Below are 25,182 nucleotides of genomic sequence, written 5' to 3'. Positions count from 1 at the left end.
GTTCTACGCTAATTGAGTATTTGTCCTATTCAACACTCATTTTATCTTTTAGCATTCATTAGCAAATTCAAGGCCAAAGCACAACAATTACAGAAAAGAGAGAAATTTGTATTTTTCTCATTTGTGACTGAATAAAGAAAAAAAGCAAATCTCATCCACTACTTTCATGAGCACACATTTGTATTTATTTAGACATTAAAGGGATACTCTACTCAAAAATTATAACTATAAACTATAAACTTTTGAATTTTCAATTTAAATACGTGCATTCACTTGACGTAAATGTCAGAATGTTATGAAGTGTGATCGAAGCGTGTTGTGAATGTGCCAGTCCTATGTGCTTCCATATCACTTTTCAATCAAGTTTCACAACATGCTTACATCAAACTTCACAAGGTGCTGACATTCACAATTTCACAGCAAGACACTTGGCCGGAAATTATATTATATATTTTAACAATTTTAAAATATTCATCTTACACATACCTATCGTTTCACTTCAGAAGACATTGATTCATCTGGGGTTGTATGGATCGTCGTGTTCATTTTGTGTGGTTTTTAAAGCTTTAGCTTTGAGGGACCCATCCACTTTACTTATATGGACTCACAGAGATGGATTATTTTTCTAAAAATCTCCATTTGTGTTTCACAGAAGAACAAAAGTCATTCACACCTGAGAATGCATGAGGGTGAGCAAATGATGAGACTTTTTTTATTGTTGGGCTGAGTATCCCTTAAAATACGTTGAATGACCAAATAGCCTTGCTCAACATATTACGTGAATTATGACACACTCAATAAATGTATTGTACTTAATATAATAATCTTGAAATCATGAAGGCTCACATGAGATGAAAATACTGTCGGATCAGTAGTCTAATAAAATAAGGTAACACTTTATTTTAGTGTCCTTGTTATGTTACATATACTTACTATAGTAAATTATATAGTAAAACATAACAGTAAATACAAAAATAAACAGTAAATTACACATAATTAGAAGGAACTAACCCTAAACCAAACCCTATCCCTAACCCCATAGCAAGTTGTAAATTAGTAATGTTGTAAATTAGTAATACATACTTGTGTAATTATGGCACCTTAAAATAAATTGAAACTAAAATGATTTTACATGTAGTGGATCGTCTCATGGTGGCTGACATATTAAGATCACATGACCAGAATATTACTCTCTTTATCTCAGTAACCCCCTATTATTAGTCCCTTTCACTCACTAAATAAATTAATCATAGATGTGTGTGATAGTTCATTATTGCACTGGCATAACCATAAACAGAGCAGTTATGTAGTTTCTTGTCAAAATAGTCGATATCCAATAATCGGAATAAGATCCCAATAATAACTACCTGAATAAAGAGGCCTCATGATAGCAGCAGGGACCATGTATGTGAGATGTAGTTTTTTTGTTGTTGTTGATTTAAACCACATCGAGGAGGAGGTTAGAGGCCAACTAGGCATGACAAAACACCAATGCCTTCCTTTCAAGTTGCTCCCACCCCCTCTACAATTAAAATGAGAGTGAATGTGACCACAGCACAAACTCCCTGCAAGAAGGCGTTACAGAGGCTAAAGGCTAACAACAAGCAAGAGGGGGTGTGACACAACATGCTGTGAACATGGCCTCTGTGAGTCAGCTTTAAAAGTGGGAGAAACTTATTTTCCAGTAGAAAGTAAAATTAATAGTAGAAAGTAAAACTCTTTATACCTTAATACCTACCCAAATGTAAATGTCACTAGGCCTGTCACGATAACAACTTTTTGTTGTGCAAAAAAAAATTTTGTTTATAGAAGCTTTTTTTTTATTTGAACTAGCACCTCATGACTACACCACGTTATGTACGAGAAGCTGCAAAAGACACAGGCGCAAGTGGAATGTACAAAACATAGTGACATTAATTTTTAAGTAAATATAATGGGCGATATATTGCGTCACCAAAAATTATTGAGGTCATGTATATATATTGCGCGATAAGTCGATATATTGATTATTGCGACAGGCCTAAATGTCACAAACACATATGTGCTTTGTTGTAGCAATATAATGCAAAATATAAAAACCCACAATAAGCTCTTTGCTAACAATGAATAAATGGAGAAACTCTGCAAAAGCCACAGACCCTATGCAGTATATGTCACAATAAAACCCATAATAGCTGATACAATGTATCTCATACCATGGAGAAAGCCATTTAGTTTTTTCTGAACTTGTGCATATAATAACTGCCACAAACACACACATATGAACAGTATACAGATACACATATTTAAGTATGGATAATGGCTAATGTCTCTAATGACAGATGATCAGTTTTGATCATTCTGCAATGAGTATAATCTTAACATACCCTCTAGTGGTACAACAGTGCTACTATGAGTCTCAGTTACAAAACATGGAACAAGTCACAACAAGAAAATTGATTAACTTCAAATGTACAAACACATAACATGACAAGTATTATTAGTCAGATTGGTTATGTATTTTGTTTACCTACACTATCGTTCAAATGTTTGGGGTCAGTACGTTTTTGAAAGATGTCTCTGCTCACCATTGCTGCATTTATTTTATTAAAAATAGAGGAAAAAACTGTAATAATGTGAAATATTACTAAAATAACTGTTTTCTATTTTTAAAATGTAATTTATTCATGACAGCCATTACTTCAGGCTTCAGTCTCTGATGCTCCAGAAATCAATCTAATGCTGATTTGCTGCTTAAGAAACTTTTCTTATTATTATCAATGTTAAAACAGTTAATGCTGCTTAATATTTTTGTGCAAACTGTGATTTAAAAAAAAAAACAGGATGATCTGATGAAAGTTCAAAAGAACAGCATTTATTCGACACGTATCTTACTAACCCCAAAGTTTTGAATGCTGAGGTATACATCTCATTAAACATTTTTCTTGAATAATCATATAACCATCATCAGTTCCATTATACATTATTACACCTTTCATATTTTTAGTACTGTCTGCTTAGGCCCGTAACCATACATACAATTGATATATTTACTATTAGTGTCAGTGTGCCTGGGCAATGCAATGTAACTAGCCCTCTATGTCAACAAAACAGTAAAAATGCACAAAATACTCCACAAGTGCATCAGAAACTGTGAGAGTGAATCTAAATTCGTCTCTACCTTTATTCACTGTGGCCAGCAGGTTCAGCTCAAGCACATTTAAGGAGAGAGGCCTTGTGCTATAACCTCTTCCTCACACTGTCCTATCGCTGTCCGCCTACTCATCAACTGAAATCACTAACTAGTCCGCTTGGCTGTGGATTGGAGGATGGGGGATTGGATTAGAGAGAGAGGGTGAAGAAAAACAGAGTGAAGTTAGATGGGAGGGGGAAAGGCGAAGCTGCTCTGGTTCATTCATACAAAAAGGAAGGGGGAAAAAAACACCAGCCATCTTATTTCTGAGCCGCAACAGCAGCCGTAACCATGGCGACGTTGCTTGATGAGCTCATAGGCTCTGCAGTAGGACATCTCTAAAAGGTGAATGGTGGAGATGCCACTGAAAATGTGGAGAGAGATTAAGGAGGTTTACTATGCTTTTTAGGAAAAACGAAAAACAATTATAATAATGAAATTATTATGATTATTATTGTTGTTGTTGTTATTACCAAGAAACTAATATCCGTCTATCTATCGATCTATGAATGAATGAGGCATTTATATAGCGCTTTGTGTATTGCTGTACACCCAAAGCGCTTTACAACCACATGAGGGGGTCACTCCTCAACCACCACCAGTGTTCAGCATCCACCTGGATTATGCGACGGCAGCCACAGTACAACGGCCCAGTGCGCTCACCACACACCAGCTATAGGTGGAGAGGACTGAGAGATAGAGCCAATTCAGTGGATGGGGATTTTTAGGAGACCATGATTGACAAGGGCCAGTGGAGGGAATTTGGCCAGGACACCGGGGATACACCCCTACTCTTTACGAAAAGTGCCATGGGATTTTTAGTGACCACAGAGTGTCAGGACCTCGGTTTAACGACTCATCCGAAGGACGGTGCTTTTTACAGTATAGTGTCCCCGTCACTATACTGGGGCATTAGGACCCACACAGATACAGGGTGAGCACCCCCTGCTGGTATCACTAACACCTCTTCCAGCAGCTACCTAGTTTTCCCAGGAGGTCTCCCATCCAGGTACTGATCAGGCTCAACCCTGCTTAGCTCCAGTGGGCACCCAATCTTGGGCTACAGGGTGATATGGCTGGGGGCAATCTACACACACACACACACACACACACACACACACACACACACACATAATCGTGTACATATAATGAATATATACACACATACATATATATATGTATATGTGTGTGTGTGTGGTTACATTGCAAAACAAATAAAGTAATTGTTAATAATCAAAATGTTACTTATTTTTATAAATTCGGTTTAAAACTCTGTTTAATATATACTGACATATTTATTTAGTCACTCACAAGACAAAACTTCTTGATTTACATTAAAACACTACCAGAAGGATGGATGCAGATGAAAATTATACTCCATGCCTCTAGATGGCAGCAATGCCTCAGATTTTCTTTGAAAAGTTGCCAGCAACCAGCAAATTTTCTTTGAAAAGTTGTGCTTTGTTGTTCTTGGTCAATAAATTAAGCCTCAAATGAACAACAGAGTTAGAGTCCACATAAATTCACATAGACAACTTAACATGTTTTTGGTTGTTAGTTTTTTGGATCTCTCAATTACTACACTCCTAAGAAAAATGGATCTAAACAGTACCAGAAAACAATTCTTTGACTTGTACCAATAGCAGAACCCTTGTTATAAGGTTCCATAAAGAACCATGATTTGAAAGTGCTATATACCTTAATGGTGTTATAAGTGTCCTTTTTAATAATAGTTTATTTTCATTAATATTAGTATTATTAATATTATTTTGATATATTATTTATTCATATTGTTTTTTATCCCTCTATCTGCCTATAGTCTTACAAGATCTTGTAGCCTCCATGTCTGTTGCAGCACTGAAAATAAGTCTGAGAAACCCATTTTACCCTCACAAGGGTCTGGGAAACAGACAGAAAAAAAAAGTACAAATAAATACGACGCCAAGCACAAATAATGTTAGATAATATTTGTACTTTATTTTATATAGCTATTTGCATCTCAGTGTGCAATTATTCTAGTAGTAGGGGAAAAACATCAAGGAAATGTTTTTACTTTGTGCAACTAATATGCAACTAATTTTGAACAAAATATGCAGTCAAATTGACCCATTACAAAAGGTGTACCTTTTTTAACACAAGAGGAGTTTAGAATTTCTCATAATTTACCACTTTAGACAAGCTACAAAAGGGGTTTTCTGTTTTTACATGAATGTGTGTTGTTGTTGTGGTTTTGTTGTCTTATTTTAATCTTCAACGTGAATTCAACGCAACAGGAGGGTAAGGTCACATCAATTTTGACAGCTGACAACAGTCATAATATTACACTATGAATCACAGTAGTATGCGAACAGGTTACACTGTGAAAGTGGTCTCATGTAAATTTATGCTTGTTCTAAAATTATTTGAAATTAATATACATTAATTACAATAAAAACTGGCTTGTGTACAGTTTTCAAAGTTATGCGGCATGTTTCAATCTATGGTAGGTCTAAATCAAAGGATTGAGCATGATAAAAAAAATTTAAATAAAAAAGGAGGAATAAAATATTTATAGCCCAAAATTAATATTCTAAAACTCCACTATAGACAGACAAGACCACAATTTTTTTTTTTGTTCTGTCATGTGTGACACTAATGTGCAGACATTTTCACAAAACCTCTCTAATCCAAGCTGAAATTCCCTTAACAGACAGTGACCTCAACAGTAGAGTTTTAAACAGGCCTGAAAGGAAACGCACAAATATCTTCCCTCCATTTTAATAGGGAATGAAACGACAAGCCTTGATTATGGCTCGTTAAATAGTGTACAAAAAAAAGGAATCCAGAAACTGAAAAAAAAAGAAGGTACCAGCTTTGATGGAGCTTTTTTCAAGGGTACATTTTTTCAATCTTTTCTTAGGGTAAAAATTTTGGGGTTTTCAATAAATGCCCTTCAGATTCAACACAGAAATCTACACCAACAGTCTACTGCTAAATAAGAGAAACTCCTTGTTAGTATTACAAATATTTAACATTCAGATATTCAGAGTAAGCAGATCTTTATACACTTTTATACATCATCTCAAATGTGAATGACAAACTTGTTTTGTTATTTTTCACTGAATTGGTGCTTATTCGGCTTGGTTATTTTATACTACAGGGCTCGAAGGGAAGCCCATAATGTTAACAAATAAAAGACTATTAATAAAAGAAAATGTACATGATCAGAGTTATTTAAAAGTTCCTCAGGACAGTGTGGTGGGAAAATAAAGCCTCAGATGACAAGCCCTTTTACCAATGATACAAATCATGATAAATATGAAAGCTTGAAGGTCTCTAATCTATAATCTAAAAACTGAAACGTTGCAGTCCAGTAGAGGTCAGACTTTCTCCCTTGCCAATGGTCATGTACAGACAGCCCTAGGAAAGGTAATCTGGAATTGTACACTCCATGGACAGAAGTATCCTTTCACGGCCTTTGTGATGAGAGATCAGGATTTGACTTTACCCATCGTACTTGGCCTGGAGTTTTTGATGGATTCAGAGATCCAGATTGATTTCAAGGTCAAGACCTACATTCTATCGGAGGAAGCGGAAGTAAAACATCCATTTATACCGTATGCATCTTCAGCAGTAATTAGTCTACATCTGGCGTTACCTCTAGTTCAAGTATCCTCCTTCACCTTGGCAACCATTGAAGAACTGGCCAGTCAGGCAGATGTTTCCAAAACCCAGAAAGAGCAGCTCGAAGCACTTATGCTTGATGCAAGTGGCAATAGGCCTAATGATTAAATAAAATATAATTTGAAGAAGTGTTTCTTTCACAAAATAAGTATTGTGTATATATATATATATAACTATAAAGGCTACTCAATTTATTTCCCTCTTCACCAGGCACTCATGTCACTTCCATTTCTTTCAGGATAAATGAATGAATTCACGTGTTGTAAATCAGTCTGTAGGCCTATAGCGCACACAGCCCCTAAATTTAGCGATCAACTATACATATTATAAACTTAACGTAACGTACAACATTTTTTTTTTTATATTAAATGATTTTGTCTTTGTTACTCATAGTTATAAAGTATGGTAGCACAGCATTTTTTAATGATTGTCTTCATGAGTTTGTCTGCATCCATATTGCATGTTTCCTCTCACTTGCAAAGTATGCTTGCAGTTATTTCTTCTAGTTCTTTCAAAGCAGTTCTTTCTGCGTTTCCGCTCACATATTTGTAAATCGGCTACATTCAGGTTCCAAATAATGGCTCATTGGCTTTGACATAACACCTAGAACTTCTAGAAGCATATATTCTTATGCACACATGCAAAGTATGTTGTTCACTGCTTGTCCTATTTTGGCACAATCCCTAAATTGAACTTGAGTAGGTTTACTGAGGGCACCCATCTCACATGAAATTGTGATATGTCAAACATATTCTACTGACTTGTTTAAGACTTGAATCTTAAAGTTGAGGACTTGCAACTCGAGTTGGACTTGCCTGTCTTGACTTGGGACTAGACTTGGGACTTGACTCGAGACTTGAATGCAAAGACTCGAGACTTACTTGTAACTTGCAAAACAATGACTTGGTCCCACCTCTGGAACAAACTGACAGAAGAGTTGCTGACTATTGTCTTTATCACAGTAATTTTCCCCTTTCAAAGCACTCTATAAATGTCAGAATAACATTTCAAGTGGGAACATGCCAGGTTGTAGAATCTCCACAACCTGTGCTTCATTTAAGAGTACAGGTTTGACAATGGCACAGCTGTAACATTTCAAGTGGGAACATGCCAGGTTGTAGAATCTCCACAACCTGTGCTTCATTTAAGAGTACAGGTTTGACAATGGCACAGCTGTAAAATGCCTTTACTTGTGAACCTAAAAAAGCAAGAATGTAGCATTCAAAACATTTAAATCATGAATGTGCAAAAAAAAATCAAAACACTAGCATAGTTATAATGTGTTGGCTTGAACTTTAAAGTATGACTGTGCACCTACAGCCAGACAGAGCAAACAAATGAATTGAGATTTGTGCAGAAAGCTCTCAGCGTTCTCGGAGTCTCATGCGAGTCTACATACACAGAAGACTGATAAGACCATGCAAGAATGGCAGATAGTGAGACAACACTCAGCAAAATTATACCAAGGTGACACAAGAGTGAAGCAGAAGAGAGAGAAAGTGAAGTGTAGGTTAGGCTCCAGGCTAAAGGAGAGCGCTGCTCCACAACAGATCACAGAGATCACTCACAGATCTCCTTACAGGCCAAAGATCAAAACCACAGCTGGGCTTTCAACCGGAAAATTAATCAAAAGTATAGGCCTATTTGCCCAAAGTGGAAGCTCAGATATGGACTGGCAGGCTAAAATGCATAGTTAATGCGTGAAAACAGAACTTTCACATTTTAAAACTTAATACTCTGTTTATTTTAGGACCACACACATTTCTCCGCACAAATTCATGTTGCCAACATCAAATTGTCAATTCAACAGTTGGATGAAAGTAGTAAGAGGCTAATTCGCTTTTTTTCACTCGAATGTAATTTATAGTGTGACCTGTATAACTGAATTAAATACAATTAGATAAATATAAATATGAATATGATATTGTCAAAATAGAAGTCAACCACAGAAAAAGCTCTTAACATTTGAGATTTAAGCCCAAACTAAATGAAAGGCATTTTCTGCCATGGAGGTACAGTAATCTCAATTGACACATTATATATGGACATTTACAGTCTAATGGGGTTTAGTAAAATAAATAAATAACTTTTTAGTGTTATTGATTTATCAAGATAAATTACTGATAATCATTTTTAAAACCCCAAAAAGAGACTTAAAAAAAACAAGAATATCTACTAAAAACAAAAATTGACAACACTTCTATTAATCTTTCTGACTAATGTTATTTCAACTACTCTTAAAATTATTACAAATTTAAACTAACATGGAATCAGTTTTCCTACACAGAAAACGTTAACAGTACATTTAAAGCCCAGGCAGGAGTGGTAGATTTACAATGAGGTGTTGAAAGTGAACCTGCACAGGCATCAGAGTCCCAAACACCACATCAGCCAAATATGCAGTAAGACACCACAGAGAGAGCACAACTCAATATGACTTACTGCTGACCTCTCTCACACAGACATGCACAAAATGATTTACTCTCTGTGGCTGATCAGGTGTTATCAACACACCTGGTGACACATCTAACAAACTTTAACCCCTCAAGCGAACTGGGGAACAAGGAGCAAGTGGAGGCACACAGAAGGTCAAAAGGACACAATTTCATTATACAGCGCTTATTTAAGGCATTACTCATTCAATTGTAATAGATTCTTTAAAAAGCACCAAATAAACAGTTAAAACTGCAGTAAAATAATTACAGACATAGTTAAAAATAAACTTTTTTTTGAATGTTGGGATCCTTCTGAAGAAGCAGAGCAGTAGGTGCTACATACAGCCAGGAACATTTAACTATTATATCTTATTGTTAGTTTGTCTGGTGTCTATCTTACACTGTAAAAAGCGATGACCTGCAATTATTCCCCTACAGAGCTATTTCTACCTGATTTAACCAAATTTAGTTTTGTTGGCACAAATGAATGTGTTCAACAACATAAAATAATTCAAGTAATATAATACATTCAAGTAACATAATACCTTCAAAAAAAATAATATTTTGACTTGAATAAAACCAATTAATTCTCATTGTTAATACGCAACACTTTTCAGGTAAATAAACCTACTTTTTTTGTTTAGGTAGTTGCTGAAACTTACAATATGGATGCACTGACAGCATCTAAAATGTAAGCAGTCACATGTATTTATGTCAAATATTTATGATTCCTTTATATCATAAATATATTTTTATACTTACATATTTTAGATCCCTTAGCCCAATCCACAAACCTAAATGTAACCACTATTAAACAACATAAACAATGAAACAGGCAGAAGTGTGTTCAATAACAATATTTTTAGTTACAATAGACCACTATATAGATATTTTTCCACAAATCCACCTCCTATCTCTAAACCTAAATCTCTAAATCTGACCATTTTTAAATAATACATACAGTATAAAGAAAAATGTAACAGGCAGGTAAGTGTATTCACAATAATTTATTCCAAAATGGCAAAAAGCACTACCAAAGTAGTCCAAATGATGACATGCTGTATTCAAAGTACTCTCTGCTAGTATTATTTTAATTGCTAAAAATCTTATCCTAACCCACTCCGTGAGGGCACACATATCTTTTTCAAATGCACACATGTTGTGTTTTAGATGCTGTCAGTATTGTATGTTTTATCTATGCAAACGTACATTTTACGTACATTTTGAGTAAAATACATACAAATACATGAGATCACATTGACCTGTATTAGCTCATTGTGTTTTTGGTTTCAGAACAAGCCATTATTGCAACTTAGCTAGGAGTTCTCAAATATTACAGTATATTGTCATTGTACAATGATCTTCTTCAACTCAAAAGATCAAGTAAGGAAGAGTTGATTTCTTATGATATGTGAAACGTACAGCATGAATCTATAAAACCATGACACTTGTGGTCCAACTGTCAAACACCTTTTGAGTTTTTTTCACTGCTTATCCTATTTTGGCACAATCCCTAAATTGAACTTGAGTAGTTTTACTAAGGGCACCCATCTCACATGAAATTGAACTATGTAAAAACATATTCTACCTGCCTTCCTGATATAAATTACTATGAATTTGATATGGTAATTAATACTGAGACACTAATTTGGGCAAAGCGCACTAATGACTTGTTTAAGACTTGAATCTTAAAGTTGAGGACTTGCAACTCGAGTTGGACTTGCCTGTCTTGACTTGGGACTAGACTTGGGACTTGACTCGAGACTTGAATGCAAAGACTCGAGACTTACTTGTAACTTGCAAAACAATGACTTGGTCCCACCTCTGGAACAAACTGACAGAAGAGTTGCTGACTATTGTCTTTATCACAGTAATTTTCCCCTTTCAAAGCACTCTATAAATGTCAGAATAACATTTCAAGTGGGAACATGCCAGGTTGTAGAATCTCCACAACCTGTGCTTCATTTAAGAGTACAGGTTTGACAATGGCACAGCTGTAACATTTCAAGTGGGAACATGCCAGGTTGTAGAATCTCCACAACCTGTGCTTCATTTAAGAGTACAGGTTTGACAATGGCACAGCTGTAAAATGCCTTTACTTGTGAACCTAAAAAAGCAAGAATGTAGCATTCAAAACATTTAAATCATGAATGTGCAAAAAAAAATCAAAACACTAGCATAGTTATAATGTGTTGGCTTGAACTTTAAAGTATGACTGTGCACCTACAGCCAGACAGAGCAAACAAATGAATTGAGATTTGTGCAGAAAGCTCTCAGCGTTCTCGGAGTCTCATGCGAGTCTACATACACAGAAGACTGATAAGACCATGCAAGAATGGCAGATAGTGAGACAACACTCAGCAAAATTATACCAAGGTGACACAAGAGTGAAGCAGAAGAGAGAGAAAGTGAAGTGTAGGTTAGGCTCCAGGCTAAAGGAGAGCGCTGCTCCACAACAGATCACAGAGATCACTCACAGATCTCCTTACAGGCCAAAGATCAAAACCACAGCTGGGCTTTCAACCGGAAAATTAATCAAAAGTATAGGCCTATTTGCCCAAAGTGGAAGCTCAGATATGGACTGGCAGGCTAAAATGCATAGTTAATGCGTGAAAACAGAACTTTCACATTTTAAAACTTAATACTCTGTTTATTTTAGGACCACACACATTTCTCCGCACAAATTCATGTTGCCAACATCAAATTGTCAATTCAACAGTTGGATGAAAGTAGTAAGAGGCTAATTCGCTTTTTTTCACTCGAATGTAATTTATAGTGTGACCTGTATAACTGAATTAAATACAATTAGATAAATATAAATATGAATATGATATTGTCAAAATAGAAGTCAACCACAGAAAAAGCTCTTAACATTTGAGATTTAAGCCCAAACTAAATGAAAGGCATTTTCTGCCATGGAGGTACAGTAATCTCAATTGACACATTATATATGGACATTTACAGTCTAATGGGGTTTAGTAAAATAAATAAATAACTTTTTAGTGTTATTGATTTATCAAGATAAATTACTGATAATCATTTTTAAAACCCCAAAAAGAGACTTAAAAAAAACAAGAATATCTACTAAAAACAAAAATTGACAACACTTCTATTAATCTTTCTGACTAATGTTATTTCAACTACTCTTAAAATTATTACAAATTTAAACTAACATGGAATCAGTTTTCCTACACAGAAAACGTTAACAGTACATTTAAAGCCCAGGCAGGAGTGGTAGATTTACAATGAGGTGTTGAAAGTGAACCTGCACAGGCATCAGAGTCCCAAACACCACATCAGCCAAATATGCAGTAAGACACCACAGAGAGAGCACAACTCAATATGACTTACTGCTGACCTCTCTCACACAGACATGCACAAAATGATTTACTCTCTGTGGCTGATCAGGTGTTATCAACACACCTGGTGACACATCTAACAAACTTTAACCCCTCAAGCGAACTGGGGAACAAGGAGCAAGTGGAGGCACACAGAAGGTCAAAAGGACACAATTTCATTATACAGCGCTTATTTAAGGCATTACTCATTCAATTGTAATAGATTCTTTAAAAAGCACCAAATAAACAGTTAAAACTGCAGTAAAATAATTACAGACATAGTTAAAAATAAACTTTTTTTTGAATGTTGGGATCCTTCTGAAGAAGCAGAGCAGTAGGTGCTACATACAGCCAGGAACATTTAACTATTATATCTTATTGTTAGTTTGTCTGGTGTCTATCTTACACTGTAAAAAGCGATGACCTGCAATTATTCCCCTACAGAGCTATTTCTACCTGATTTAACCAAATTTAGTTTTGTTGGCACAAATGAATGTGTTCAACAACATAAAATAATTCAAGTAATATAATACATTCAAGTAACATAATACCTTCAAAAAAAATAATATTTTGACTTGAATAAAACCAATTAATTCTCATTGTTAATACGCAACACTTTTCAGGTAAATAAACCTACTTTTTTTGTTTAGGTAGTTGCTGAAACTTACAATATGGATGCACTGACAGCATCTAAAATGTAAGCAGTCACATGTATTTATGTCAAATATTTATGATTCCTTTATATCATAAATATATTTTTATACTTACATATTTTAGATCCCTTAGCCCAATCCACAAACCTAAATGTAACCACTATTAAACAACATAAACAATGAAACAGGCAGAAGTGTGTTCAATAACAATATTTTTAGTTACAATAGACCACTATATAGATATTTTTCCACAAATCCACCTCCTATCTCTAAACCTAAATCTCTAAATCTGACCATTTTTAAATAATACATACAGTATAAAGAAAAATGTAACAGGCAGGTAAGTGTATTCACAATAATTTATTCCAAAATGGCAAAAAGCACTACCAAAGTAGTCCAAATGATGACATGCTGTATTCAAAGTACTCTCTGCTAGTATTATTTTAATTGCTAAAAATCTTATCCTAACCCACTCCGTGAGGGCACACATATCTTTTTCAAATGCACACATGTTGTGTTTTAGATGCTGTCAGTATTGTATGTTTTATCTATGCAAACGTACATTTTACGTACATTTTGAGTAAAATACATACAAATACATGAGATCACATTGACCTGTATTAGCTCATTGTGTTTTTGGTTTCAGAACAAGCCATTATTGCAACTTAGCTAGGAGTTCTCAAATATTACAGTATATTGTCATTGTACAATGATCTTCTTCAACTCAAAAGATCAAGTAAGGAAGAGTTGATTTCTTATGATATGTGAAACGTACAGCATGAATCTATAAAACCATGACACTTGTGGTCCAACTGTCAAACACCTTTTGTCTGAAAAGGAAAGTTGACTATGACTGAGCCAGGCTGTCCACACTTCCCTACATGATGCTGATTTGCTGATCCATTGGCTATTTCCCTTCATTCTCTTCTGCACTCCTCCCTTTCCTCCTATTGAAGACCAGACTTCTAGGGCTTGCCACAGAGTTCCCTTTCCTGTCCCCCAGTCTTCCTTCCCATCTGCGTCAAAGCAGACCTGCCACCACAGTCCATGTGTACACACAAGGGACATTGTACTATCACGGTCCTTGTACATTTCCTCCCTGTGACAAGCTGATCTATGGACAGCCATCCACATTCCATTAACAGAGTACTGCCAGATGCTGAACATGGAACTTGTTTAAAGAGATATTCTCACTTTTCAGCAAAATGATTACTATTCTGCAGACGCCTTGAGGAATCTCCTCAAGAGTGCGGTTACCAATAAGGCTCTAAGTGTTTTTTTTGTGTGTGAAACCTAAAACTTCATGGTCTCTGGGCGACCTCCATGTAATACAAAGACATGAGAGGTAGCCATTCCAATCTACCCAGAGTATAAATCTTCAGCCCAATTCATCCTGACATCCAGAAGAAAATATGGGGCTTTGAGTTACACATCTTGAATTTCTAATAATTTAGAAGAAGAAATTGCAGGTTATGTTTTTCACACTTCGTAGAAACTGTTCATATTTAGTTTATGTTGGAAAATGTTCAAAATCTAAATTCTCCAAGTCCAAATAGTTTTGTTTGCTCCATGTAAAAAAAAAAAAAAAAACAATCGCCATTTTTGTAAGGCAAAGTAGAACACCACCATTAAAATGCAGTATTATCATATGAACATTTCCTAAACTATATTTTTTTATATCTTACTATTATGCAGTATTTTGACTGCATAAAATACATCTAAATATGGTTCAACTTTGAGTGTAAAAACACCCAGGCTGTTTACTTCAAAAGCTTTGATATAAGCTTGAGTCAAACTCCATGTCTGCAATTAAGTTTTACCAGACAGACTTCAAAGATTTGAGAAAAGGTTCCTCACTTAAGGCGAGTTAATGTCACCCTTAGCAGATAAATCACTGAGCACAAACACCTTCCCTCCACTCACACAAACAGGTATGAACTCTACTTGACACTACTTGTTTGTCATGCTTATGATAATCACACACCTGAGGGGCCTGTGCTATGTCAAGATATTTTTAGCACTAATGGAAACTTTTTTAACTGTCTAGATAGCAGGGGTGATGTCTGGGTCATGCATCTAAAAAACACATTCTAAACTTTGAGTCTTTATTTTTGTTTTTCCTGTTTTACTGCATAGGAGGAAGAAAGAAAAAAACTCAAGGAATAGAATATCTATAACCCTGCCAACAATTGGTTTCCTGAGATGCAGAATCTATAGTATTAGCAAGTAAGAATTTTTAACATAAGTTATAAAGGGGTTGTAAAAAGGGGACGCATTTATATAAAGCTGCGGTGTTAAAAATAAAAAAAAAACATGCTTAACTTAATGGTACAGAACCATAACTGAACAAAGACAAACAGACTATAAAATCTCATTTTGATCTTGCATTCTAGTTTATGTAACATATAATATAGGTACATAAAAATGGGTACATAAATGTTTATGTGACATGATACACGAGGGTGACCATACATCCTCTTTTTTCCCGGACTTGCCTTAGTCAGGATTTCTGCCTAAAATGTACTTTTTTTTTTTTGCTGAAAGTCATAGCATGCAGGCATTACATAATCGACCAATTGTGTCAAAACAGTCAAAGCAATGCAAATACACATGTGTGAGGACTGTAAAGAGCACGTCAACAGAAAACCAAAAAAACCAAAACCCGGACATTTCAGGCAATTTTGAAATCCCAGCCAGGACATGCCCAAGAAAAAGAGGACGCATGGCCATCCAACACAAGCAGGATGCTTTGTTTAGGTTCTATAATGATTAAATGACCTTTTCAAATATTCTTACAACAAAGTTTTTGACATGCTGAGGAAAACAAGAAAAAAGTCACTATGTTAAATGGTTAAGGCCTGTCTATTTGGCTGTCCATCATGGATATCAATATAAGGGATGATAAGCAAAAATAATCCTTTCAAATGACGATAACTGCTTAGAATGTTTACAATATCAATTCCTACAAAAGATGCTATGTCACAAAATCTAAAAATCGTGTTTGCATATATGAGCTGATGCTAAAGCAGTTAATGATGTACTGTATCAGTCGTTTAATTTGTATGTTGATAAAAAAAAAAAAACGAATTAAAGGGCTTTGTCAGATCATGAAATGAATAGGTACTGCAGACCACGAACTGACAAATAACCAGAAACCGAATGTTTCTTATAAACTAATTTAAAAAAAAGTCCAAATCACTGCAAACATTCAAAATGAAGAATCAATAATTTTATGAGTTGGAATGTAGATCACCCCATTTAAGGCAAAAAGTAAAATCAAATCTGCAAATACTAGACATATCACCACATTCCAAAACAAATCATTCAGTACCAGGTAGTGGAATGAGAAGAATTTCCCTTTGAGCTGATAGTGCAGTAATATGTACAGGTTTGTTTTATGTTTGCATTATGTGTGACTGGGGGCCCATTTCTTCACAGTCTCTCCCTTGAAAATATCCTTTGTTTACACAGCCTTGAACATGTACGAAGAGCCAAGACAACTACGGGTGGAATATAAGACACCACACCACGAAAGGAGACCATTTTATTTTCATGTTCTTGATATTTAATCATATTTAGACATTTTTATTATGTTGCTAAAGGTTATTATATTTTAAAGATTGATATAAAACAAATTACAATTGAGTAAATCAATGTTTTCGGTGCAGTTAAGGATAGGAACTTTCCACAGAGATAAAGCACATCTTTGTGTACGTGTTTCTGTATGATTTATATTCTAGTGGAATGATTTAACTTTAAACCTGTTTCTCCTTCAAGCAGACGTCAAGATGTATGGGAGTGTTTAGAGCAAAGAATGGGTGAACCAGTCAGAATGGATGGTTTGAAAGCTATAGCAACAGTGGCCTTGATCATGTTGTTTTTACAACAAGTAAATCCTCATAAAATGTGTTTCTGCATGATACTGGGAAAGCATTTGATTTAATATATCTAGGGCCCTTGACCTCATATTCAAAAGCAACATTTAAGGACTTTATATAGCCTATAGTTTTACAATAAATCTGCAAATTCCTGTTGCCACATTTATTTGTCCAAAATTGTCAGATTTTAAAAAAAAGGGAGTGTTTTTTTCCCCTTGGCCGTGAAAACATACATCAATGTATACAACTGGCTCTATAGCACACTGGCAGCTGGCGTGGCATCTGTATGGCAACTTCACCACACAAAATGCAGCTACAATATTTTTAAAATTTTAACAGTAGGCCTATATGTCATTAAAACATATATAATGCTGATAAGCCAACCTATTTCAGCTGTTAAAATCTGCTGGAATACCACATGGTGACAAAGTTTATCCAAAGTGGCCTCATCATCAATTAGCCAATAACAGCTTAAACACAGAGCACAATAATCAACACAAAGCCCAAACAGCAGGCCACTAAAATAATACTATATGAACATTAATAAGAAAATGCAACACAAAACACTGCATGGTACAACACTTCAATAAAATAAAAAACGTGATGGTTCTCTCAAGGAAGTCTGGAAATGCGACAACCCAATAAATTATAAAGTAATTTTTTTACTTATTAAAAACACATATCTCAATGTATAATATATATATAAATATGCCTTGTTAAATATTTTCTTTGTAAATTATATGCAAACTAAATTTTCATACTCTTTTTTTTTTTTTTTTTACTTCTAAAACACTTTGTACAGTAAAATGCTTTTCTTACATGTTAAGGTAACTTAACCCATTTTTAATTCTTCTTAAAATGTCTACCTTGTAGATAATTTCTTCAAACAGATCAACTTGACCTCATAAGAACCACATACTGAATTTTCTGCATTTTCAGTTTGCAAGTGCACCTTACTGGCATCTTCAATATGAAGATTTTCACATTTCTTTCAAACCTCTGCAACCACACATCACCATGTTAAAATAATTCACTGGCACTAACGTTAGCCCACATTATTCCTCGAAAAACAACTTGGCTGCTTGCTTACTTCCCCATGGCTGTCCATCAAGGGTCCCTGTGTGATGCCACTTGGTCAGGGCTTACCTATGCACTTGATCTCGAAGCCCCGCGGTGGTTTGAGGGCTCTCCGTGTCCATCCTTCCCTCAGGACCTCCAAATGATCCTCCTTGCCTTGAATGAGCAGAACATGTTCATCTATCCAGCCCAAGAAGAAGGTCTCCGATATGGCGTCCGTGACTTTCTTATTCCAGAAGTGCTGCATGTTCTCCGCTTTGAAGTCGGCGAATATCTCATAGCCGGTGTGATGGTGCTGAAGCTTCTCCGTGACCGCGGCTGCTTCCTCCACGCTGACCCGCGACAGCACTATGGCCAGGGAATGGGGCGCTATCTGCAGGAACTTCTCCATTCTCCGGCGCGTTTCACACACAGGCCACGGCGTGGATTGCGAGCCTGTCCGATGCTCCGCGGCACTCACACGGTGTTTTATTGCGCACCTTATTGAATTTCCAAAACGAACACATTGCACCGTATTTCAGTTTATGTCCAGGAGCCGAAGCGCTGCGCGTGACGGCGGAGGGTCCACCAGCATGATACGCGAGAGAGACGCCAATGTCATTTATTCATCAAACAAACGCTTACAACGTCGCGTTCCGTACGGTGCGCCCATAGCCCGATGCCAGCGGTCCGGTGGGCAATATTAACCAGGCACTGCACTGATGGGCAAAGCAGTTGAGCTGAATGATCAATGGGTCTGTCCGTATTAATAGATCTCAGCCTGCCTCTTTCCACACCTCTCCCGCGACATTCTGCGCATACGGCCGAAAGCAAGCGAGACCGATTCCTCCACCATCGAGGCCTCTTGAGCGGTGGATTGATCGATCACTTCATTCATCGGTGATGTTTGCTGGCTATAAAGCGCAGGAGATGACTTCATCCCTTCTTATTCATGCCTTCATTAGTGCACTCCGTGGTTGCCTCCCAGTTGGTCTTGTACACTATAGGGTGTTCATATAAACCGTACGCTTTCTGATGTCACACTCGCAACCGTTAACTCGTCTCGGAGGCGTCGGGCTCTCTTCCCCTCGTCCCTGACGCCTTGCGCCTGGTGTCCGGTGCGGCGGCGGATTAGATTGGACGTGTCGACAGAGAGCGCGCGGTTCACCAGATGTTTTCCTGACTCCACCTACAGGCGGCCTTCAAAACATCGCGAGTATAGTGCAGGAGCCTCGCAACAGGTGAACACGGGAAAAGCAGAGATAGAGCTGGCACTCACAGATTAGTGCAATGCATTTTAACACTTTTCACGAAAGGGTGGACTTAAAAGAGGCGATGAGAGGTCAGGCTATGTCTGTGTCCTATGTTTTACTTTATTTAACCGGCTCATTCCTTGTATCCGGTGCTTTTAGTTCTTGAAGCAATCTATGTCATAATGTTGCATTTCAACCTAGTAAAATTATAATAGGCTAATTAAAAAGAGAAAATACGTTTTTTTTACTATATTACACACAATGCTTTGGGTCCAAAACAAAAGTATTATAGGCCTACCTATTATATATTTAATCATTTTAATTTATTGGGTTATGTTTTTTGTTATTATGGACACTAAGTTATTAATCAGTCGTTTAATAATATCATGGTTAAATGTCTGTCCTTCAAGAAAATCACTCATGTAGGCCTGCAGCATGCATCTTAACAGTAAACAAAGAAATGTACAGAGAAATCATGAGAAATGTACACTTGCTTAGTGAAATATATAATTATTGTTTAAATGGTTATCAGGAATATGTATCAAATAATATCCAGAGGTATTCATATATTCATGGTATTCTATTAGGCTAAATGTATTTGTCCATAACAGTTTAGATATTTTGTTAGTTAGTCAGTGGTTCTACAAAATGTTTAGGTTTTAGGCCATTAAGCTTGATGATATGGACATTTTTTATGATTAAACGTAAATACATGTTTATTTTATTATTATTTATTTTTTTAAGTTTTAAAGCTCAATTGAGAAAGTAAAAAACTGTGGAAGTTGTGTATTTCTTCTATATCATCTTTAGTTCCTCTTTTTTTTTTTTTTTTTTTTGAGGTATAGGCAGTGTGAGATAGTGGATTGTTATCTAAAAAGAATTTGGCCTTGTTTGCATTAGTGTGAGGTCCTTTTCTCTAAGGCCTTGATCAAATAACTTCTATACAGAGAGCAAGGGCACCCAAGCTTTGGTGTCAGCTTTCGGTTCCCAAGTTCCCAGGGTGTTTCCTCTTGTTTAGTGATCTGAGTATCACTAGAAAGAACAAGACTGCATCTTTTATAATCCTGACCTAGGGTTGCAATTGTTTGGATAAAAATGTATTTCTTCATGCTCCCACAAACCCAGGTAACCGCAGTGTTGAAGTCAATAGAAATTAATTGCATTTCACACTATAGATACTTGAGTAGATACTTATTAACAGCTGAATTCTTACATCATTTGAAATGCTAACCTAACAAATCCTGGGTTATAGAGTAATCCTGATTACTGTGTAACCCAGAATAAATATATATTAACAACTAATGATCAAAATGCTTAAATGAGCTGGTGACCTAACAGCCTAATGTTTTGTAGTACTATATAGGCTGCATTTTTCTTTCACAAAATGTGATTTCTTCCAGCAGATATTACTGTAAAAATTACCTGTAATTAAAAGCACCCTTTTTTTTAACTTCAAAAAAGTTAAATCTGAGCGCTGAAGCAAACCCAGGTGAGAACCACTTATGCCTTTATGGTGACATCTGCTGGCAAGCAAGAATTATTTATTTATATATTGTCAAAGAACAGAATTTGATGTGGTCAATGATTTGCTACCATGTGTTTTCTGGGCAGTTTCATAACACAAGGGTGTGCTTCTAAATTCTGATTGGTCTGTATATGTCTGACCGCTGAATATATGTCTTTTTGCCATTTTTCATTCATAGATTGAATCAGGCCCCAACCATTCAAGTAGAGATATTTCTACTAACACCTCATGATAAAGCTGTAAAATATCAAAAAGTTCAGCTTTAAACTTACCTCAACACATCAAAAGACTTTTTTCTTGAATTTTTTCAATATTATTAATATTTTTATTATTATTAATTAATTGGGCTTTCACAGAGTGAAATATAAAGTGCACAAAGAATGAGAATCAAATTCTACTGGAAATTCTACTCTGTTCTAGCATAATCAAAATACTATTGTCTCATACACAAAAGCTTGGACACTTTATTAGTACCATTTTCCACATTTAAGAAGAATATTACAAACAAAACAATGAAATAACACAAATAAAATGTTAAATTAAAACTTGTCTTTTACAAGGTATCTGCAGGATTTTAAAACTTAAATTTAAGACCTTTTAAGGCCTGCACAAATAAAATTAATACCATGTGAGTGAGGTAGGGCAATGTCTATAGAAACATATTAAATATCTAATGGTAACAAATTTAACTGTAAAAAATGTTAAATTTTTTACAGTTCAGATGTTTTCACAAAAACAAAAAGTTTTATAAAATGATAAACTTCACATTCAGCCTTTAAACCATTTTTAAAAATCAAAAGTATCAATTATTATATTAATTTGAACAATTATCAATAAATTATTACATAATGAAATTTAGATTTTTATAATGCATTGTCTTCTTATCGATCCACCAGTTCACATTTACAACTGCGCTGCGTGTTTGCAGCATAAAAACATGGGTTGATTTTCACATTGGTCTGAACTAAAACAGCGACAGGCTCATTGAAAATGCACATTCATTCTCCACCAGCAGGAGGTGCTTTCTGAACGGCAGAAATATAGTGGTTTCCCCGGTAACTGCAGAACACAAAGCAGAGCAGTGCCTGACTTTGAAACATGCAGTGCTCATATTTTATCAATTAAATCAGCTTTTTGAAGTTTAATCATTACATTAAGCCATATAGCAATTCTTGTCTTTCCGTCCCCAAATTTAAGACCTTTTGAAATCATGATTAAGACTTTCTTGTACCAGTGTACCAGATTTTGTAATGCCTTAAATTGGATCCAACTAAATGTAAGACTTTTTAAAGACCCGTGGAAACCCTGCTTTTACCTTCTTCAAATCATGTATGCTGCACATTTGGTGGCTGCGTTTCCTTCTCTATTCAATAAAAAAGAGGGACAAAAAGAAAGAAAAACTTTTGGATTTGTAAAGAAATTCATGCATAGGCATGATTTATACTTTAAGAACAAGCCTTTATATCCAAAGATTTTTAAAAGGAGAAACAAATTCAGTCAAGTGTGTCCAAGCTTTTGCCTGGCAGTGTGGCTTCTTTCTCATCAAGCATTTTTTTAATTCAGAATGAATATATATATATATATATATATATTCCATGTGACACAACAACAAGCAGATTAGAGACATAACAAGCACGGATTTATTTAAATATATGAAACTTAAAAGAATTTTAAAAATTAAAAAAAACATCACTCCAAAACAGTAACAAAGAAAATTAATTTGTTTTCTCACTGGAAGACATTTCAGAGGTGTTTTTTCATACATATATATATATATATATATATATTCTAAAATGTGGAACGAAAGAACAAGAAATGCAAATAAAAGGTGTTGACAATGTTCATCAAACCCTGTGCATTTTAATCACTTTCCCCTTTTTTTAACACCACGTATTACCCCGGACCAGGTGACCTCCAACATATATAAACACTTGAGGCTTACTGAAATCAACAATTAAGAGGGAAAAAAAGCTTAGAAAAGAACTCTTCATTGTATTATTGACATTAAACATCTGTGTTTCCAGGGTTAATTACGTCTGTTGGTCGTTTCCATCTTAATGCAAAAGCAACAAGAGCACCTGTTTGGAAACTTTTCAGCTAAGTGCATGAGGAGAACCTATTAACATAAGTTAAACAAAAACAAAAACAAAAAATTCGCCAATCCCCACACAGGCATATTTTCACTTAAACAATCTAGCACATCTCCTGTAAGGCACTACCTGGACCGTCTATCCTTCTTGGCCCTATCTGCACTTTTTTCCATAGTCTTTTCACTGTCACCCCTGCATTTGGGGCAATACCATTTACCCTTGGGCTTGTAGGTCAGTCCAACACAGGAAAAATGGAACCACTCAATAGGACATTGCTCATTGTCGCAGCCAATCATCTCCCCATAGGACACCTGTTCACAGAGGCAGTAGGTGGGCTCATTGGGATCGATGGTGAACTCCACTGGCGATGCTTCTCGCTCTTGCTTGGCCTTGGAGCGCTTCTTCTTCTTAGCCGACTTGGACTTTTTCTCACGGGGCTGCGGCGGAGGCTCTTCGCCCAGATCTTCCAGGGCACCGTTGGAACAAGTGTCACGGCTCTCGCTGTTGCGTTGACGCCTGGGTCGCCGCGCCGAAGAGCGTTCAGGCATAACGTTTGCAGAGGTGCTCGCAGGGTCGTGCCTCACCTTCTCCACCGGTCGCTCTGCGTCTCCCGGCTCCAAGAAACAAGGCGAGTGGGCCTCGATCTGACGCGAGCGGTTTTCCACCACCTCCATCATCTGTGTGACCACATGGATTTTCTCATCTCCCAGCTCCTGACTGCTGATGAGCGCCCGCTGCAATTGAATCTGCAGTCGCTTGCGCTGCCCACTGTCAGTCTCCTTTTTGTACTTTTCATAGATCTCATCCACCTCCCTGAGGACCTCTGAGTGGCACAGAAAACAGAGAAAGTAAGGTGGTGACAAATACTTTCAATCAAAATATTAGAAAATTAAGGGAGGCAGCTTGTGCACGCCCAATACATTTTACAAAGCCACATGTTAACATACTGCAGTCGATTGTTTGCTGTTCGCAATGCATGCCAGGGTTGCTCTAGTGCTACCCCTGCCGCTGTGTAACAAAAACATACGAGCAGCCTACCTGCCCAAGCGTACATGCTCCTCGGTACGTATTATAAAAATATGAGGAACGAACAACGTGAATGAATCATTTTCGTTACATATAAATAATTTTGCACGGTAACCTTCATTTGCGAACTGTTAAGTCAAACTCGAAGGCGTCGACATCCAGCTGTGGTTGTTTCATGCGAACAAAACACGCCAACTGAAAGCACCATTACGTCGATACTATGGCAACTAAAGCGATGCGTTAAAAGAGCACAGCCAAACAACAGTACAGAGTATGCACTAGTCAAAATGGCTGATCACTGGTGATTGGATAGTGTTGCTGGAACATATGCTAAAGACCAAATACAACTAAAACGCAACGGGCGTGGACAGCTTTGGAAGCGCTGATAAATGTTTAATAAAAATGTGTTCTATGTTATTGTGAGGAATCGAAACGAAGCCGGTCTACAGGGTGAAGTACACACGATGTAAACGAACGTAAATATACCTCATATCGCGCTGGCACCTTTCACAAATGTTTCGCTTACCTTGATACTTGGTGTCGATCTCTCGTAACAACGAAACATTCCTCTGTATATCCAAAGGCAGCGATTCGACACATTCCAAATAATCCTCCACGTAGTTGACAAGCTGCGATTTTTCCACGTTTGGATAATGCCCTAACATGATGATAGTAATGCATCAAGCAGCTATGCGCCTTTTCGAGAAGAACTGCAGCTTAAAAAGAGGTGCTTTTCACTCATAGGTTCCTTTAAAATATGATGCTAGTTGGCAACCTTGTGGAAAGCCACTCTTTCCGGACAAATTCAGTCTAGTCTTCTCTGGCTACGAGAACTCCTTCAAACAAAACTATCAGATGTGCGCATGCGTGGGATCAACCCATAAAATGCCGCGTTTAGCATTTTCAGACGGTTTAGCAAATGGGGGGTGGCGTTGCTGAGACGTGGGCGGATCGCGGGACCAGCTGGGCGCGTCCAGAGTTCGTATGGAACCGGAGGTTCGATTCATTAAAAGCGAGATCGAACCATAAGACCACAGCATGTATAGACGGCAGCACCGTGTTAGCTGTATATCGTTGATAATGAGATGAGGTA

General features: G+C 36.5%; 1 protein-coding gene and 1 pseudogene across 1 annotated transcript; both read right to left on the bottom strand.

Annotated features, from left to right (window-relative positions):
- The window catches only part of LOC107737099 (storkhead-box protein 2-like), a 43,693-nt pseudogene extending 23,800 nt beyond the window's left edge, over nt 1-19,893 (bottom strand).
- Nucleotides 19,894-22,735: 2,842 nt separating this feature from the next.
- On the bottom strand, nt 22,736-24,955 carry LOC107737097 (inhibitor of growth protein 2-like). Its single transcript, XM_016548511.1, has 2 exons — nt 24,616-24,955; nt 22,736-23,886 (listed from the first exon to the last, which is right to left on the bottom strand). Exons 1-2 carry the CDS (start codon nt 24,752-24,754, stop codon nt 23,189-23,191), a joined length of 837 nt encoding a protein of 278 aa, XP_016403997.1. The 5' UTR covers nt 24,755-24,955; the 3' UTR covers nt 22,736-23,188.
- Nucleotides 24,956-25,182: the final 227 nt, after the last annotated feature.

The sequence above is a fragment of the Sinocyclocheilus rhinocerous genome, unplaced genomic scaffold (genome assembly GCF_001515625.1).
Source record: "Sinocyclocheilus rhinocerous isolate Xijiao unplaced genomic scaffold, SAMN03320098_v1.1 scaffold344, whole genome shotgun sequence".
Lineage (NCBI taxonomy): Eukaryota > Metazoa > Chordata > Actinopteri > Cypriniformes > Cyprinidae > Sinocyclocheilus > Sinocyclocheilus rhinocerous.
Note: the sequence above shows the minus strand (reverse complement) of the source record. Positions and strands in the feature narration are given on the sequence as shown.